The following is a 20,856-nucleotide window of genomic DNA, read 5'->3' as shown; positions in this document are numbered from 1 at the left end:
ACAGCAGCCGGCGCTACCTCAATCCTCCCCTTACTATGACGCAGGGCCGCATCCATCCAGTCCCAGACTCCACCGCCTCCCGGCTCACGGTCCCGCCCCCTACGTGCTCTCAGGCGCCTCAGAACCCTCCCAGAACTCAGCTCCCTCGGCTCTAACAATAAGGGTTAGTCGGCCACGCCTGCGCCCTAGAGCCGGGGGTGGAGGGCGAGTGGGGTGGGGGGGGGTGGGCCCTGCCAGCGGCGGGAGGCGGGGAAAGGCGACGCAAGCAGCCGCGACGCCATTTGCTGCTGTCGAGCGTGGGCGCAAGCGGATCTCGGAAGAACCCAGTCTCCAGAGTCTCCGGAGCACGCTACTCGGCCTCCAAGAGCCTGCTTGGTCCCGCGTGCGCTCTTTCGTGTCTCCCATCGCGCCCCTCTGAGGAGTCCCCTCCTCCGCCGCTCCCTCTCGGAAAGAAGTCGGAGACTCCGCGAGTCCACCTTCACCGCCATGCCCAAGAATAAAGGTAATGCCACCCGGACCCCGAGACCACGGCTTTACTCGGCCCGATTTCCCTGGCCCTGCCCGCAGCATCCAGGTCAACCCAGGCCGCAGTGACCTTCCTGCCCTGCCCGCCTGTGCCTGGGTGCTCCACATGCGACTTGGAGCTCTGGAGAGGGCCGAGGAAGTTACTCCTGTTTCCCAGTTTGGTCACATTGGGGTGGAGCCGACGCCATTTTTGTAGGGCCTCCTGTGGGAGAATGTGGGCTCTTGCCCCTGGTTCGCGCCAGACTGACCGCGGCGCTTCAGGGACTTATCGCAGGACCTCCCTTGGGATCTCCTGGCCTTCGCAGTTGGGTCCCTGTGGACTTACCCCGCAGGGAAAGTTAAGCCCTGGGATCCGTTCTGAACTTTAAGAGTGATGACTGCTCTCGTGCCCATCTGGTACTCTGCATGGGCTTCTTTATGGACAGTTGTTCAGTATTGTTGAGGCTCCTCTCTGTCCTTAATAAACTGATGCCTTGATGCTTTTTTAAGGTTCATCTATAGAGATTTACTTTGCTCGGTTTCTTTATGAGGTTTAACCTCCGCCCCCCCCCCCCCCAAGACTCCATCCATATTTAGCGAAGTTTTCTGACTTGGCTTCAGATCATGTATATATTGAGATGGGAATAAAAACCTTTATTCTCTCATTCTGGGGCTAAACGTTGGCAAATTATCAGCCGAGGATAAGTTTATTTGGGGTTTCTAAAATGGAAGGCTTAATCTAAGTAAAAACAGAACACTCAGTAAGGAAATTCGCCTTTTTATAGACTTACAGTCATTCTTTTACTTTTAATACCTTTAGAATTTCTTGAAGAAAATTGTGCAAGTAGAAATTGATAAAGCTTTGTATTTTTCACTGGAGAGGGGCATATTACACAGCCCATAACTCTTCTCTGGTATTCATCTTAAGATCTTCTCCTCTGATCCATGTCTACTTATGTTCTCTTTTCTATTTAACTGTTTTGTAGCTGTCCCTACTCATTACTCTCAAGGTACTTGGTCATACTTCTGTTTACTATTTGATTCAGTCCTTCAAGTTGCTACACAGCTTACTGGTCTCAGAAATAAAACTTGCAGGTCTTTTTTGTAGCAAGATTTTTTGCTACAAAAAAGAAGGGAGGACAAATATATATGTCTTCAGAAGTCTTAAAACATTTCTTTATTTCTTTTCTTTTTTTGAGACAGGATCTTGCTATATTGCCCAGGCAGGCCTCAAACTGGTGTACCCCCTGCCTCACCCTCCCAAAGTAGCTGGGATTACAGGCATGTGCCACCACACCTAGTTTTGTAATTTTTAATCTATAGAATTCTTTATTCTGACATGTTAACTGGATCACTTCGATAAGTATCTTATTCACATCTTTATTTTGAGTGATGAAATTTCCACTTCCCTCACTAGACTATAAGTTCTAAAGGACAGGAATAGCATCTACCTTAATCACGTCAGATTGCCAGCACTTGCCACTTAGAAGATGCTCAATAAATATTTGTTGGACTAAGTCACTTCCCTTCTGTTGATTGCACCTTTTGGTGAATTATAGGTTCCCCTTTGGTTCCAATGGGACTTATACACTAAAGTCACACCTAGTTCACTAGCCTCATGTTTTGCTTAAGAAAGAGCCCATTTGGAAATTTCTCCAAAACACTTCTGTTTGGTTTAAAGAAGGAATTTGAGAATTTGATTTAGTTTAGAATCTAACTATTTTCTAGAAAGTAAGATTAAAAAGTTAGAATGTTTATTCTACTTTATGCTACTTTGTCATACACTCAGACCTGGTCTTACTCTTTCAAAAGAGAGTTTAAGGAGCGTCCCATTACGTGGCTGATAAGTTGACAAGTAATGAATCTTTTTTTTAAATAAATAACATTTGAGAGATACAAAAGTATAATGAACACCTGGGAATTCATTATTGTGAATTTAAGAATTACAACACACATCAAATCAAAGCTCTGTGTGCATCCCTCCCTGGTCCCTTTTTACTCTCTTCCTTTCTTTCTAGAAGTAACCACTGAGGTCATTTCCTGTACTTGTAAAGCCAATTCTTTGAAGAGGTTATTACCTATGATTTTGAGATCACCATTCCTTAGCAATATATTGGACTACTCTTAACTGCTTCATTGAAGGAATTGCCAAGCTCAGATATATAACCAGTGAACAGAGTAGGAATAATCCTGGCCCTAATAGAACTTGTGCTCTAGTTTGAAGATCTAGCAGGCATAATGGTTTGAAGTACTTGTCTTTTTCCAAGAAATTAGTTTTCTTGCTCCCTAAAAATGCCTCAAATACTAAACTTGAAATTGTAGTGGCCCACCTAACAAAAGCATTGAGCAAGGTGACAGACATTGGCTCAGGAGAGAGTACCTGTGCTGCTTTAGAAAGTCAAATATGTGTCTTTGTGGCCAGGCGCACATTCTTGATTATATTTGGGTTGTGAACATTTTTACTGCTTCCAAGCTCTTCCCATGAGTCCCTTGGTATCACTACCACTTAACAGCCTTTCTCCTGCCTTTTGGAAATGACTGCTAATGTGGTTTAGGTTGTGGGATGAGAACAAACTACTGTGGAGAGGTAGCTTCAGTGAACTTACTGGTAAAGTACAGAAGTGATGAATAAATGGGTTACATTTTTTTTAATTGTAGGTGGACACAGTACCTTTATTTTATTTATTTACATGTGGTGCTGAGGATTGAACCCAGCACCTCACATGTGTTAGGCGGGCACTCTACCACGAGCCACAACCCCAGTTCCTGGCTTGCATTATTATATGGTAGTTAAGAGCATGGTCGCTGAGGTTATATAACAGAAACAATGTTGATTAAGGACAAGCTTTGTGAAAGAAGGTAAATTGAGCTTTGAATACAATTGAGTTTGATGACGGGCCCATTCATTGGAGATGTACTGAGCCATTAGAAATCTGAGAATAATACCAAATTGAAATAGTGGGATGAGATGTAAGATTACTAGCATGAAGATGATAAGTGAGAGGAAAATTGATTTCTTCAAAAGGTGGGAAATTGTATTTAAAGTATGAAGAAAAATGATAGGTGAGAGGGAAATTAAGAATTTTTAAGGACTCCAATGAGAATATTAGAACAGAGGTATTTGGATACTCTGTTCTAACTCCCTCATTTTACAGTCTTGAATTGATGACCCTAAGGAGTTTGTGTGAAAGCCCTGGGCATCCTTTACTCTCCCCCTTCTCTTCCCCTCCACATCTGGTCACAGCTCTCATTTCCATCTCATAAATATTATTCTGACTAGTTTTTCCTCTTCATATGCTCTAAGCTAGGTTTGTTCTGCATTTTGTAAAAGGATCTTTGATATACCTTTATTTTATTTATTTATGTGTGGTGCTGAGGATTGAACCCAGTGCCTCACAAGTGCAAGGTGAGAACTCTACCATCGAACCACAATCCCAGCCCCATAAAAAAGGATTTTTTATTTAAAAAATTTGAGTAGTAAATATATTTACATTTTCTGTGTGTCCTTCAGAGAACAGTTTATATATAAGCAAATATGTATTTCTTTTTTTCATATCACTGGTAGTTTTATACCCTCCTTCTACCTTCCTTTTTCACTTATTTTTAAATGAAATTTCAAATAAAACAGTATAATGAACCTTTGTATAAACATCTCCTAACTCCAGATACCCCCAATTCGTTGCTAATCTTGCATCGTCCACACCAAGTCAGGATTCAGATATGGTCTGTGTGTTGACTGGCTGACAGGTCTTTTAAATATCTTTTAATATGAAGATCTGGTTTTTAAATTTTTTTCATAATGTATCATATATTTGCTCATCACAGTCCATATTTTGTTGATTGTATCTTTGTGTACCTTGCTGATTTTGTTGTTGTTGTTGTTAATAGGCTTTTTGGAGCAGCTTCAGGTTTACAGAAAAACTAGAAGCAAATAACAAAGTTCCCATTTGTTCTCTGCTCGCTCCCCCACCCTCATTTTCTTCATTATTTACATCGTGTATTAGTATGGTACCTTTGTTATAATTACTAAGCCAGTAGAGATACATTATTAACCAAAGTCCATAGTTTACATTAGGGTTGGTATATGAATGCACCATTACAGTATCATACAAAATAGTTTCACTGCCTTGAGTATCTCCTCCATATATTCATCTCTCCCTCCCAAACTCCTGGCAACCACTGATCTTTTTACTGTTTCCATAGTTTTGCTTTTTTCAGGATGTCATATATAGTTACAGTCATACAGTACATAGCCTTTACAAGTTGGCTTCCTTCACTTACCAGTAAGCATTTAAGGTTCCTCCATGTCTCTTCAGGACCTCACAATTATTTTGTTTTTATCACTAATATTCCATTATAGATGTACCACAGTTTGTTTATCCATTCACCAACCAAATAAAGAACATCTTCATTGTTTCAAAGTTGGGGCAGTTAGCACCTTTTTAACTTCAAATATCCAATCTAAGCTGCATCTTTTTTTTTTAATTTTTTTTAACATTTATTTTTTAGTTCTCAGCGGACACAACATCTTTGTTTGTATGTGGTGCTGAGGATCGAACCCGGGCCGCACGCATGCCAGACGAGTGCGCTACTGCTTGAGCCACATCCCCAGCCCTAAGCTGCATCTTATAAGATAAAATTCAAACTCTTGTAGTTGCTGGAGTTGTTCTTGCTGTATCACAACAAAATCAGTGTGTTCATTTCAGTAGCTATAACTTCACATCCCCTCATCATTTCCTACAAATGCTCCTTTCTTGAGGTTTCAGGAAGGAGAGAGACAAGACACTTATAGAATTTATCAAGACCCAGTATGTGGTTTAGATTTCTGAAAAGAGAGCAAAATGCTTTAGAGAGGTACCTAATTTGAGAACTAGAAGCAAAAAAGGATTAGCGGGGGAGTCTGGGTGACCCTGCTAACTGACTGTGATCTTTTATCTGAGTTTCAGTGAACTCATTGGTAACTGGGAATAAATTATCTCATAGAGATAATCATGACAAAATAGATAGCATGGTCGCATGGTAGTTAAGAGCATAGTTCCTGTGAATATATAACAGAAACAACAAGGGTATCATTTAAGGATCATCTTTGTAAAAGAGTAAATTGAGGGCTGGGGGTGTGGCTCAAGCAGTAGTGCGCTCGCCTGGCATGCATGCGGCCCGGGTTCAATCCTCAGCACCACATGCAAACAAAGATGTTGTGTCCGCTGAAAACTATAAAATAAATATTAAAAATTCAAAAAAAGAGAGTAAATTGAATTTTGAATGGAGATTTCAGTGATTGAGTACTCTGCTATATATCAAAAGTGAAAAACCACAATTCTTTGTCCAGACACTCTGTTCACTTCATCTTAGAAACATCTAATTCCTTCCAAAGGCACTCAAGATTTTACTACAAGAACGTGTATGGGGCGAATTCATGAGGCGTTCTATATATTTTTGTGAGAGTTTTTCTTCTTTCTTATTTTTCATTCTTTTGTTTTCTGTTAGCAGAACACACCCAAAGATCCAAGTTTGTATTTAAAAGAAACGAAAAACAAGGAATTTGTATGGAATTGTGGTTTTATTTGGAAAGGATGTGTGCTAAGTTAAAATGTTTTTCTGTGTATTTCTCTCTGTGTGTATGTGTTTGGTGGTGGTAGTACTGGGAATGGAACCCAGGGCATCACACATACTAGGCAAGTAATCTGCACTGAGCTGCATCCCTAGTAGAGGGTCTCCTTAAACTGCCCAGGCTGGCCTCAAACTTGTGATCCTCCTACCTCAGCTACCAGAGTGTCTGAGAATACAGGCTTGCACCATGATGCCTGACTTTATCCCCAAAGAAAAATCCATGAAGAGTGGGGAGGGTGGTATGTTAACAATATTAAATATGATTAAGAGTACTCAAATTAGGTGAATTTTTCACTTTAGTGATTTAAAATATAATTTATAAGCCTTATTTTAATGTTTCTTTTCATACTGTTTTGCAAATGATTTATATCTTTTTTCTTTTTAAAAAATGATTAGGTAAAGGAGGTAAAAATAGACGCAGAGGTAAGAATGAAAATGAGTCTGAAAAAAGAGAGCTGGTCTTCAAAGAGGATGGGCAAGGTAAGTGGTTTCATATGTTAGTCTTGTTTTTGTAACATCTTTTCCTCCCTGAATATGGAATTAGATCTCTAAAGGGGATCCTATTCATAATCCTGAGCAATAAATCTCTTGTCCTTTTTGTTCTCCATTTCTCATTTCTTGCACTTCTAGAGCCTTTCTTTCCATAATATTTCCTGGTGTCAGTCTGCATTGAGGATTTATACATAAGTTTCCTTGACTTATATGAACACTTGAGTTATGACTTAAAGATGACCAGAACACAGCCATGGTACAGCCCTGTGATGGCCCTGTAAATAGTCCATTCCTGTTGGTGTGCTGGTGGTGGCTGGCCATCCACAGGTGAACTGTTTCTAGAACCAGAGTTAAAATGTTTTTCTGTATTTTTCTGTGTGAAGAACGAATTGCACATTCTTGAACAGCTGTAGTTGACAATTTCTTGATTCCGTGGATTTTTTTCCCCAGGGCTGGGAATTGAACTTGGGTATTCTACTACTGAGCTATATTCCTGTTCCACTCTTTTTAAAAAATTTTTGCCGGGTGCCATGGTACACAACTGTAATTCCAACAGCTTGGGAGGCTGAGGTAGGATTGTGAGTTCAGACCCAGCCTCAGCAACTTAGCAAGGCACTTAGCAATTCAGAGAGACCCTGTCTCTAAATAAAATATTTTAAAAAGGGCTGGGGGTGTGGCTCAGTGGTTACGCACCCCTGGATTCAATCCTCAGTACCAAAAAAAATTTTTTTTGTGGTGCTGGGGATTGAATCCAGGGCCTTGTGCATACAAGGCAAGCACTCAACCAACTGAGCTATATCCCCAGCACCCCAAAACTTTTTTTGATACAGGGTCTTGCTGTGTTGCTGAGGCTTATCTTGAACTAGTGATCCTCCTACCTCAGCCTCCTTGGTACCTGGGATTACAACCATGCACCAGCTTAGTGGACATATTTGACAGTAAATGATGCTACATGATATGTTCATAAGATCATCTGTAGTTGAAGGAAGAATCTGAGGTCATTATAGGCCTCTCCGTTCTCCAGTGCCATTAACTTATGATTTCATAAAATACAGTAGGGTAAAACTAAACAATCAATTGACTTTTATAGACTGGTTAAGATTTTTGTCAATGCCAAACCAAGGTATATAACATAATTTCTGACTAGATCACTTTTGTTTTTTCCCACATTTTTATTTTGAGTAATTTCAAACCTAAAGAAAAGTTGTGATGTTAGTATAATGAACTCTCTTAAATCCTTCAACGCGTGTGTATTAAGAAATGCATAGACTGGGCACAGTGGCACAAGCCTGTAATCTCAGCAGCTCAGGAGGAAGAGGCAGGTGGATCACAAGTTCAAATCAGCCTCAGAAATTATGCAAGGTCCTATGAAACTTAGAGAGATCCTGTCTCAAAATAAAATATAAAAAGGGCTGGGGGCGGGCGCTGGGGTAGAGCACTCACGTGTGAGGCTCTGGGTTTGATCCTTGGCTCCACATAAAAATAAATAAATAAAATGAAGGTATTGTGTCCAACTACAACTAAAAAAAGTATTTTTTAAAAAATGGGCGGGGAGTTTGCTGGGGATATGGCACAGTGGTTGAGCTCCTCTGGGTTCAATCCCTGATACAAGAGAAAAAAAAAGAAATGCATGGTTTTGGTTTGATTTAGTTTGGTTTTTCCTGGACCATTTGAAATTTAGTTGAAGACATGTTTCTTTTCCCTTACTTCATCATGTGTTTCCTAAAGCTAAGCCTATTGTTTTATATAACTGCAATAGAACTACATATCACACACAGGTAATTAAATAGTAATAGGATTATATTCCAGTATCACCAATTGCCTCAATTTTCAGCACTTCAGCAAATAACTTGTGTTGTTGTTGTTGTTGTAGTTGGACACAATACCTTTATTATATTTATTTATTTTTATGTGGTGCTAAGGATCGAACAGGGCCTTGCACATGCTAGGCAAGCACTCTACCACTGAGCCACAACCCCAGCCCAGCAAATAACTTTTCTTGATAGCCTTTTTATAGAATTTTTGGTAAATATATTCATGCTGTACACATAAGTGACTAAAAATGAAACATGTTTTCTGGCTAAAAGATCATTTTTTTGTGGGGTGGGGGTATACTGAGGATTGAACCTAGGGTCATCCCGAGCTCTTTTATTTTTTTATTTTGAGACATGGTCTCACTAAGTTGCTTAGAGTCTCACTGAGTTGCTGGGGCTGACCTTGAATTTGCAGTCCTCCTGTTTTAGCCTCCCGAGTTGCTGGGATTACAGTCATGCACCACCATGCCTGGCAAGACCTTTCATTTCTTAGCTTCAGTAACTTTTGCCTCAGTTGTGTTTATTTAGGCAGACAATACTTTTTTTCATGTTTTTTTTCCTACTTTAAAGAGAGACTGCCTCTGAATGGACCAGTCTTCCTGAGGCACGCGGTTCACTGTAGTCTGAATAACTCACTTCTACACGTCAGCCCCATGGTTGAGCCTTTCAGATATTCTCAGTATGTTTACAAGTTGGTGTATATCCTCTTTGGGGATCAGTTATATGGGTAACCTAAAGTGTCTGAAGTCTTGTGTACCACCATCCTTGGGTCACATAATCTTCTCAGAGTATTTTCTATTGGCAGTGAAATGGGGTAACTTCCTGGGTACCCATTTGAAAAGATTCTATTTAAAAATCTGGCATTTTGCACGCACGGCATGTTGGAACACATCTGGAATCTCAACAGCCTAGGAGGCCAAGGCAGGAGGAGCATAAGTTCAGAGCCAGCCTCAGCAATTTAGTGAGACCCTAGGCAACTAGTAAAACCCTGTCTCAGAGAAATAAAAAGGGCTGGGGATGTGGCTCAGTGGTTAAGTGCCCCTGAGTTCAAAATAAATAAAAAAAAATTTGGCATTTTTAGCTGGACAAATACCTGTGATCCCAACTACTTGGGAGGCTGAGGCAGGAGGCCAGCTTGGTGAACTTAGCAAGCCCCATCTCAAAATATTTAAAAAGTGCTGGGGAAGTAGCTCAGAGTCAAAATACTCCTGGGTTCATTCCCCAATACCACCAAAAAAAATTGGTGTTTTACTTGGAAACACCTTTCTGGCTTTAAGAACTCTCCTTGAGTTTTGCTTTTAAAGGCTCTAAGAGAAAAGAGTAAAAGAATGTGAGAGATTTATGATGTATAATATTCATTTTGGGGATAAACCACCTTTGATCTCCAGAAATAGAGCATACAGTCATAAAGACAGCAATCAGTCTACTTATTCAAAATGAATAGATAATTAAAACATGTCTAATAGGTACAAATTATAAAAATGGTATTACAGAGTCTTGATTCTGGCTCTACCATTAACTAGCGTGGTATTTATAACTCCTCCATTGTATTTATACTTTTACTGCATGTATTTAAGTTACTTTTATCAAAAATTGTTCAGTATTTCATACCCTCCTTTTTTTCCACCTCCCCAGAGTATGCTCAAGTAATCAAAATGTTGGGAAATGGACGATTAGAAGCAATGTGTTTCGATGGTGTAAAGAGGTTATGTCACATCAGAGGGAAATTGAGAAAAAAGGTAGGCACACTCTTTAACTCTGAGCTATATCCCCTACCTCCACACACACCTGCAGTTTTTATGGGCTTAGCAATTTACCTGTTAGTCAAATGACAGTGTCTTGCTGGTAATTTTATGTATATTCCATTGTTTATAAAGAATATTTTGCGTTGCCTATGTTGTATTCCTACCCAGCATATTTAACTTGAATCTGAAGCATTGAGGAAATAGCCAACAAGTGAAAATTGAGGGACATTCTACAAAGCAAATAACCTGACTCTTAAAATGTTAATGTTGAGCTGGGGTTATGGCTTAGTGGTAGAGTGCTTGTCTCACATGCATGGGGCACTGGGTTCAATCCTCAGTACCACATAAATAAATTAAATAAAGATGTTATGTCCATCTATAACTAAAAAAAATTTCTTAAAATGTTAATGTTATGAAAGGGGAGAAAGGCTGGGAACTATTGTTTTAAGAAGCCATAAGGGACCTGATAGGTAGACCTATTTTGGATTCTGTATTGAGTGGGCTGGCTATAAAGCATATTAATAAAATTTGATATGCATCACTCACTGGGACTGATGGTGTAGCTCAGTGGTAGAGCTGTGCTTAGCATGTCCCTATGTTTAATCTCTTGCACCAAAAATAAAAAGTCCCAGCTCTGATTTTGTGACTTTTTAAAATTTGGTACTATTAATCCTCTGTTCCCAAACTAAAGGGAGCTGTGTATATGTGGGTAGGTGGAAGACAGAAGAAAATAAAACCATATCATTTTCTATTCTCTAGTAGATAACCACTTGGAGTGGTTCACAGTCTCTTCATTTTTATTTTAAATATGTTGTACAATGATTTTTTTCTTTTGTAGGTTTGGATAAATACCTCAGACATCATATTGGTTGGTCTTCGAGACTACCAGGTAAAATTTTGATGATCTCAGGGATTATGTTTTCCAAATGCCCATCTGTGGAGTTAATACATACATAAAGTTTTTTAAAAAGCTAAATGATCTGTTTTCTCTCTTTTTTTTAATATTTAAAAAGTTTTCCCCTTTTTTGGAATGAGCCATAATACATTGTGGTGTTTATCATTCTTAGATGGTGAAATAAAAATATAATCTTACATTTAGCCTGTTTCCCTAAGTTTTTAAAATTTATAAGTCTTAAATAAAAACCTGTGAACCATTACTATAGGGGATATACTGAGTCAGGTGCCCATCCCAGAAAAGGCATATGGCCTGTTATGAGAATAAAACAGGCACGTGAGTAATTACAAAATGTACACACTATTGATATAAATATATGCTTTAAATGTAGATGAGTACCTAGGGAAGAAAATGATAGTTGCCCTTCATGGTCTGAACTTTATGGATCTGGGAGATCCACTTGACTTTTACCTTTTAGAACTCATCTCCATTTGATAGTATCTGTATTTTTATAGTCCCAATAAAGAATTATTTAAATCATTGGGTTCTCAACTCTGGGTGACTTTGTCCTTCTCAGGATTTGTCAGTACCTGGAGACTTTTCTGATTGTCACAACTGTGAGAGGTGGATAGTGTTACTGGCATAATAGTTAGAGGCTGGAGGTGATGCTGAATATCCTACAAGGCACATCCCACAACGAAGAATTATCCTGTTCATAATGATCATTATTGCCTTGGTTGAGAAAGCCTGCTTTAAATTCATAAACCATTTTAATATCCATCTTCTTCTTTTGATCTTAATAACCCCAGAAGTAGGAAGAAAAATTAATTCCCCATTAGAAAGGACACCAAAGTTCTGAAAGGAGTAACATTCTGACTAGGCAATCTCCCATGATCCTTCTATACCCCTGCTGCTTAAAGGGTGGCCCAGAGATCAGTACCATCACTGTCTTTTGGGATCTTGTTGGAAATGCAGATTCTTGGACCCTAGTCCCAAGCCTCTTTAATCAGATCATGCACCTTAACAAGATCCCAATGGGCTGAAGTGATCAGTTTTCTTCCTTAATTGAGTCATTCATTTCAAATGGGGAAGTGTAAACTTTAAGGCAGTATTTGTCAGTGGAACTTTTGTATCAGAAATACCTAAAGAAGGGGCTGGGGTTGGTTCTTTTTACCGGGGGTGGGGATTGAACTCAAGGCACTTGACCACTGAACCACATCCTCAGCCCTATTTTGTATTTTGTTTAGAGACAGGGTCTCACTGACTTGCTTTTCACTGTTGTTGAGGCTGGCTTTGAACTCGTTATCCTCCAGTCTTAGCCTCCTGAGCTGAGCCACTAGGATTACAGTCGTGCGCCACCAAGCCCAGCTCACAGTTCTGTTCTTAAAGTAAGATCAGTAAATATCTTTCCTAAGCTCATTATTTAGTCATGCACGTAACCTATTTCCTTCTGGGTTAAACCCAAGGATGTTTTTCAAAGGTAGGAGAAAACTTTAAAGAAGGTTTATAACAGAACAGTGAGACTTGATGTTGTTATTCAATTAAAAAATAATTTATAAAATAACTGATAATATTTTTGTATGTGTAATCAGTTCTAAAATTCTTGTTTCTATTTAAGGATAACAAAGCTGATGTAATTTTAAAATACAATGCAGATGAAGCTAGAAGTCTGAAGGCTTATGGCGAGCTTCCGGAGCATGGTAATGCCACTTGTCATATGGTGTTTGGGTTATCAGTGTTTAGGTAGAGGAATTTTTGTAGAATTTTGTGGATTTTGTCTGCTTAGTTGGTTACTTTTAATGTCTGCTTATGTCATAATACTAGATACTATAAAAGAGAAATTACTGAATTCTGTTCCTGCTAAAATACAGTTTTAGTAAGTTCATTTTATTATAAGCCCTTAACTTCTGTATAATGCCAGTGAAAGGAATAATTTTGTTATAGTACTTTTAAAAAATTCCTTTGGAGGAGAGTTGGGGGTGGGGCTCAGTAGTAGAGCACTTGACCTAGTATATGCAAGGCCATGGGTTGGATACCCAGCGCCACAAGAAAAAAAATCAGTTTTCAATCCATTATGTCCCTGTATCATTGCATTCTGTAAGACTTTTTTTAATTTTTCTTGTAGTTGTAAATGGACAGAATGCCTTTATTTTATTTGTTTATTTTTATGTGGTGCTAAGGATTGAACCCAGTGCCTCATGCATGCTAGGCAAGCAGTCTGCCTCTAAGCTACAGCCCCAGCCCCCTGTAAAATTTTAGAACTAATATTCTTAGTTCCACTCCTTCCAAATACAAAAGTAATGCTCCCCCCTCCTTTTTTTTCAAACCAGGTATTAAACCCAGAGGCACTTAAACACTGAGCCATGTTCCCAGCCCTTTTTTATTTTGAGACAGGGTCTTGCTGAGTTGCTGAGGCTAGCTTTGAACTTGTGATCCTCCTGCCTTAGTTTCCTGAGTTGCTAGGGTTACAAGTGTGTGCCATCATGCCCAGCAAGTAATGCATTTTTTATGCAGAAAACTTAAAAAATTAAATCTTTCATAATCTCATCACAGGGGAAATGTACCTTATATACTAATTTGTAAGCCTACATTTTTTTGCTTAGCAGTTATTTTTATTTTTTGACCCATTGTATTTTATTATAGAAACAGTCTTAGGTACTCATGAAAATTCCACTGAAATTATTTATTTAGCCTTTGTGACATAGAAAATGGTGATATATCTGGAAATAAGAATAGCATGTCATTGTTGTAGGCCTAAGCATGATTTGACCAAATCTTTCTGGTTGATGACTCAAACATCAATGCAAACCAGCTTTCCTTAAAGAAATAGAGTTTTTAGTATGTGCTCAACCATTTTTTGAAGTCTACCTGGAAGTTGTAAATAGCTTCAGAATTAGTATAATTAGAGCCTGCCTTGCTAAAAATACCCCTGTGGACAAAAGATAATTATAACATAAATACTCTGTCTTGACAAAGCTGTAACTTTGCTAGGAAATTTGTTCTGTATAGTAGTGTTGCTAGGTAGAAGTTTGGAAGGTTTTCCTTATGATGAAAACTTTGATTAAAATAAACTAAACATTGACTTATGAGAGTCTCCTTGTATACTTAATCTGTTATTGTGTCTTCAGCTAAAATCAATGAAACTGATACATTCGGTCCTGGAGATGATGATGAAATTCAGTTTGATGACATTGGAGATGATGATGAGGACATTGATGATGTAAGTAGATGCACTCTGCATTTTCTGGTTTCTGTTGATGAGTTATGCATGGAAAAGCCAGCCCTTTGCACTAAGTTTCATTTATGTTGGGAATGTGGAACACTTAAATGAGTGTATTTTGGATCTTGTCCATGAATTAAAGTCCTTAGAATTATTTACAAAATAACCAAACTGTTATTTTTATTTTGGGAACTCTAAACAGCCCTTTTCAATATTTCTTCCTAAAAATGTTTGCTTTGGCAATATGAATGCCAGACACTGTAATCATAATCGTAAGTCCTGCTTTTCAATCCCCTATACATGTGAAATAAGGTTCCCAAAGTATCTATGTACATAATCAAAACTAATAATATTTGATTTGATTCAAATATATAATTTCAAAATACCTAGAGTAATTGTTCCTGACCAAGATTCTGTAATAGAATTGCCAGAGCTTTTAAGAGATACCAAGGCCAGTCTTGGGGAGTCTGATTTAGGCTCCACAAGTGATACCCACCGCCAAGATTCTACAGTTAACACTTCTGTACAGTCATCTCAGATCATAGTTCAGGATAGGCAGATAGACACATACCTACACACAACACACACACTGCAAGGATATAAAAATCTACAGGTGGGGCTGGGGATGTGGCTCAAGCGGTAGCGCGCTCGCCTGGCATGCGTGCGGCCCGGGTTCGATCCTCAGCACCACATTACAAACAGAGATGTTGTGTCTGCCGAAAACTAAAAAATAAATAAATATTTTTAAAAAAAATCTACAGGTATTCAAGTCCCTTATGAAAAGGTGTAGTATTTTATATAACCTGTGTATGTCCTCCCAAATACTTTAAGTCATCTCTAGATTACTAATACCTAATACACTGTGAACGTTAATGCCCAGTAAATATTTGTAATGCTGTATTGTTCAGGGACTAATGACAAGTATACATGTTGAGTACAGACACATTTTTTGAAACGTTTCCTCTGTGTGGTTGGTTAAAATCAGTGGATCCAGAACCTGTAGATACTTGATTAATCATATATCTCAATTCATCTTTCAGTCCATCTTACATTTCAGTGCATCTCCAAATCATTCAGAATACTCACACCAAGAATTAAACTCACTGTACACAACTACCATTGTGTACATTTTAAAGCATACCCCCAAATAGAAAATGAAAAGGGAAAAATAAACACATTGTTTTATTATTTTTTAATGTACTTCACTTTGGAGATCCTGAGCTAAGATTCTAACAACTGTTAAGACAGTAGAATTAACAGTTATATTCAAGTAACAAGAACTTGACATGTAGCCAATGTGTTAAGAATTAAGAACTGATCCAAATATTTTTGATGGCTGTGCTCAAATAGAAAGCCTCTTTAGAAAATTCAGGAACTTAACCAGAGAAAATGCATGAGTGTGAAGCCACACATTCTGAAGTGATAGGTTGAGGATCTAAGCAAAGAAGTGATAGGTTGAGGATCTAAGCAAAGCAAGATTTTCTCAAAAGAATTTCTGATTCTGTGCCCATACCTTCTCAAAACTGGGCCCAGCAGACTCAGGTGTAGTGGTTATTAAAGGTAATTGATTTCTGTTGAGCATTTTGTAAGGGTTTGCTGAATCACCTGAGAGCAATACCTTTTTCCCTAGACATCTCTCTAGAGGTGTTCTAGCTATATTCCTACAATCATATTGAGAAGAGGAGAATTAGGAGATGCTTGTCCAGTTCTTAAAGAGATAATGCTCCCACAATATAAAATCTCAGATCACTAGCACAAAAGAAAGGAAGGAAGGATACACTCTATTAAGAATATTCTGTATAACATAAACATTACAAAGGAGAGCATAAAAAGGGACTGATAGCAGACTAGAATTGAGGATAATTGTTGTTTTCTTTGACCTGATGTTCTTTTCCTTTTCAGATCTAAATTGAACACAACACTTTACATTCCAATTTTTCGGAAGATTGTCCTGCAGTTTGGATTTTGGCCATAACCCTAAAAGAAGATTAAATTTTCATTAGCATGATTGTGATTTGTTAAGGCAGACTGATTTGTTTCTAAGGTATTTGTTTCCTTAAAACTGATAATGCTGAATTATCTTAAGTGAAACATTAAGCCCATTTTGTGCTATTGATGTAATGGAGCTTATGGATAGAAGAGCACATCTATTTAAAAAAAGAAAAAAGAAAAAAAAATACATTACTGCCTTTCCTACTTTGACCACTTGCAGTAAGTAAATGGATGTTTTGAATAAACCATTTGCCTTGTACTTGTTATGAATTATAATTAAGCCCTACTTTTGACTAGCCTGTTGACTATACAGAATTTTTCTGTATATTCCAGTTACCAAATGTTCCCTAAAAATTTTGAAGGAGGCAGAAATCTGCATTTTTAGTCAAAACAATACGCCTGTTTTTTCATATTTAAGTAGCATTTACTTTTACACTAATTTTGATATCTGCATTCTTTTCATGATCTTATTTTGCCATCGTAAACATGGGGGATGGGGAATATTTCTAAAATGTAGTTTTAGAACCTGGGTTGTAATAGCAAATTTTAATTTGTAAAGGTGGTAGTTACAGAAATTGAGCACTAGGTGGCACCCAGCTATCTTAACATTGGAAATATTGGTAGTTTTTTTTTCCCCCCTCATTACTGTGCATAGGAAATTTCCTAAACAGGAAAAGATTGTTTTGATCATATGTATGTAGAATATTTTTGCAGAACAGAAAGATTATGTTAAAAGTGTTATTTTATTTTTAGAAGTCATGTACAAGCTACATTTTGAATGCTTTATTAACACTTAAAATATATAAATGAAGATTTAAATTCATAACAACTTGTACAAATTAAGCCTTTTCAACCTATCCCTAACCTGGGGAAATAAGAAGGAAAAATCACAAACTTACTGAAAACATGGTCTCCAGTTTCTGAATGGAAGAGCTACAGCTAAAAAATATAATAAAGAAAACATCATGCTGCATAGTATATTATATCTTGGTTTGTATTAAGGATGTATTTTATTATGTGGAAAGTTTCCTTTGCTTGTGTTAGGAGTATAGGTATACCTTTAGTTTTTCATTGTCAATTCTTCAAACCTCACTAGCCACATTGTAATCATAATACGATTTTAAAACAGATCTATTTATGTTGCTTGTTGAACTTCTATTCCATTGGTCTCCAAAGAGTTTTTTTTTCAGTGATGAAAAGTAATACACATGGTAATAAACCTTCATATGGCTTAAAAAAACAAGCAGAGCTTCTCTAATCCCACTCAATTATAATTTACTTTCCTAAGTGTAAAAACTGAATTTAAAATCTGAGGTACCATAAAACACTATTAGAACAGTATAGAGTGCCTCTCTGTGGTTTATGTTTCTTATTCTATGGAGTTTCTGAACATTTATCTGGGTGGAATGCATCTGAGACCAGGGGCTGGTTTTTAGTATTCATGAGAAACCAGCCTTGGAGAGTTTTAGTGATTGTCTTCATCAGTAATCAAAATATGAGATATTTAGGTTTCTATACCTAAAACTGTTTTGCTAAATTTATATTGTACCTTAGATCTTCCATGTAATTTTACCAAGACTGAACTCTGCATTTGTAATATAGTTCCTGGTAGGGATAGTACAACTGAAAATTTAGTTTACTTTCTACTTACATCCTCTAACAAATATGATTTCTTTAAAAGAGTTTTTAAAAATTACAGCTATGTCCCCAATTCATGTATTTACTGATGGTATATTTTATCATGCTTGGGTAGTAACAGCCCAGTATATTGCTGTTGCCTCCTGAAAAAATGTGGAATGATAATGATTAAATATTTGAGGTAAGGTTATATCTCATGCAGTGCTACTTGGAGGAATTCTATGATGTGAAAACTATAATTTTGTTGATCTGATTTTACTTCAAATAAGGCATGGGAGTGAGTGGTCCCCAAAATTCTTGGTGTTTTTGTTTTTGTTTTGTTTTGGGTTATACTCTTTGATTCCCATATTACAATGCTATAAGCAATGCCCAGAAAGAAAAATAAAAGGCTTAAAATCTAAGAATAATGCTTCTTAATGCTAAGAGGGTATAATAGTTATTACTAATCAATTTGAGAAGGTTTCATTTTTCATGCAGTTTATTCTACTTCCAGTTAGAGTATATACATATCATGTTACTAAAGTGGCTGAATAACCAAACCAAGCATTCATGTAAAAAGTTGTGCAAAGATTTAGTTGTTTGTTGAATCTTTCTTGAACATCCAGCTTTTAAAAAGACCACTTATTTAGGAGCCTGTACACTATGCATGATGACAATTTTTATATTTTATTGAAAAACAGCCATTGGTTTACTCATCGCATCTATGGAATCATGGCTGAAAAACTGTCTGGCTTGTAATTAAACTAAATTTCATCTATCTTACATAACCATTAACTTATGATATTAAATAACATCTTTAATAGCTATAAACTGCTGTCATTGTTGACTTCAGAGTGACTCTGAATAAATAGGTAAAAGCATGTTTTGAATAAAATACCTAGCTATATTTCTACTCCATTCAATTGTGTGCAGATGTATTGACATCCAGTATTGGCTGTGGCTTGACAGTTAAAGTATCAGAATGAAAATGAGGTTCTTTATGTTACCTGTATGTTTATCTTTTTCCTACTTAGTAAGGGTAAGTTTCATTTATTCTGTTAACTTTTCCATGAACTTTCCATGATCTTTTTCATACCACTTTTGTGTTTGGGTTTACCTTAAACTATCATCCTTTTTTTCCTTCCTATTCAGAAAACAACAAAATCTGAATTCTTAGTATAAGTGTGAAGAGATATTAGACTCTCAGATATAGAATAAACAGCAATTCAGAGAGTATATTGGAATTTGCCCACCCACCTGCTTGTTCCTTGTGAGGCAGTGTGCTAGGAAGAAAAGCGCAGAAGGCCTGGGATCGAGTGGCCTGTACCTAAAACCTCCACTGCCCTGAACCACAGGTAACCATGGGTGCCTTTTCCAGCTTCTCTTAGCTTCAGGCTCCTTACCTGTAAGGTAGGGATGATGAGAATAGTACCTGTCTCTCTGAATTGTTGGGAGGATTAATAACATAGATCTTTATATGTGTAATGCACTTAGAGTAGTGTCTGCCTCTTTTCACTTTGATACCCAGGACTGTGTAAGATAGAAGATGCATGTCTTCTATGTTCTCTACCATATCTTTTGCTTGCAGTCTTTGATTACTATGATAGAAAGAACATGTAGAGTATATATTTGTATATTTATGTGGACACGATATTTAAAGTAATTGCTACCAACCTTATTTAATTCAGCATAAGACTAAAAGATGAAAGACTCAAAGTTGCTTGATATTTTATAGAATAACAACTGCTCTATATTTCTTTAGAGAAAGTTTATAGTTACCAATATTCATGGCTCTGGTGATGTTTCATTTTTAAGTCTTTGGTGAGTCTTTTTATGTCCTTTTACTATAGATTCATGACAACTAATTAGTACTGGCTGGTTTGGAGGTTTCCTTTCCCATCATGTGGAATACTGTAAAGAAATCAGATGCAAACTGCAATTAGAAAATAAAATATGAATCAACTTCCACCAAAGTATACAATTGATTCTTTTCAAACTTTGTAATGCTTTTATGAATTTTTGTTCATGGTGATTCCTTTCTAAAATTTTGATTTTTAAAAAATTTAATTGTGATATATGAGGAAAAGATACGCCTTGTTCACTTTTTGATTTTGTCTTTTTGGTTGATCTGAATGAATACATTTAATCATTCTACATATGAAGTTGCATTTCTTAGCAAGTAAAACCTGTCACAAACCTGTGCTGAAGAAGTCATTTTCTAATGGTAAATCAGTTGTCAAAAGTGAAAATTGCCAAAATCACATTCAATAGATGTTCTTTTGTACTATGCAGAGGCCTACAAGTGAACTAAATATTTATACCTCTGGCTAATTTGTTCACTTTTTTCTTTTTTGTGGTGCTAGGGATCAAGCCCAGGGACTCAAACGTGCTGAGAAGCATTCTACAACCACTGAGCTATATCCCCAACCCAACTTCATCACTTCCCTTACTATTCCAATCCATGTTTTGTTCAATTTACACGTTGATAATAGTAGATCAAAAAGTGGCACCAAAATCTTGAGGTCCTTTTCTGATTACTATAAGATAGAGAATTAGTTGGATTTTGTGAATTCAATAAAAGCTTATTACATATAAATTTATTATTTTAGACATCTCAGGAATAAAAATAATGGAATTTTTTTTTCCTTTGTGACATTATGGATTAACCAGGGTTCTGAGCTTACTAGGCAAGTACTCTACCACCAAGCTATATTCCCTGCCTGGGATTTCTCTGAATTTGCTAAATGGGTTCATAAGAATATTAAGTAAAAGTCCACACAGACAGTGTCTGACCAAGTAGGCAGGGTATCTTCCCCATACACAATTCAAGCAATCAGTTCTGTAGCAGAAACCTGCTGAGTGGCCTCCAATTCGATTCTGATAACTGTCTACCTAGAGCTAGTATCAGATTCCAAAGGTGGTTTCAGTCCACCCCACCTCAGATAATAATAACAAGCCCTGGATTTT

The 20,856-nt window shown here is 37.3% G+C and overlaps 1 protein-coding gene across 1 annotated transcript; it reads left to right on the top strand.

The window, feature by feature from the left end:
- The first annotated feature begins 216 nt into the window (after positions 1-216).
- Positions 217-20,090, top strand: EIF1AX (eukaryotic translation initiation factor 1A X-linked). Its single transcript, XM_081276822.1, has 7 exons — positions 217-502; positions 6,511-6,594; positions 10,056-10,159; positions 11,004-11,054; positions 12,679-12,760; positions 14,189-14,280; positions 16,183-20,090. The coding sequence occupies exons 1-7, from the start codon at positions 487-489 to the stop codon at positions 16,186-16,188; spliced, it is 435 nt and encodes a 144-aa protein (XP_081132948.1). The 5' UTR covers positions 217-486; the 3' UTR covers positions 16,189-20,090.
- Positions 20,091-20,856: the final 766 nt, after the last annotated feature.

The sequence above is a fragment of the Spermophilus citellus genome, assembly GCF_964194105.1.
Source record: "Spermophilus citellus genome assembly, chromosome: X".
NCBI lineage: Eukaryota > Metazoa > Chordata > Mammalia > Rodentia > Sciuridae > Spermophilus > Spermophilus citellus.
This window is presented reverse-complemented; position numbering and strand designations above follow the sequence as displayed.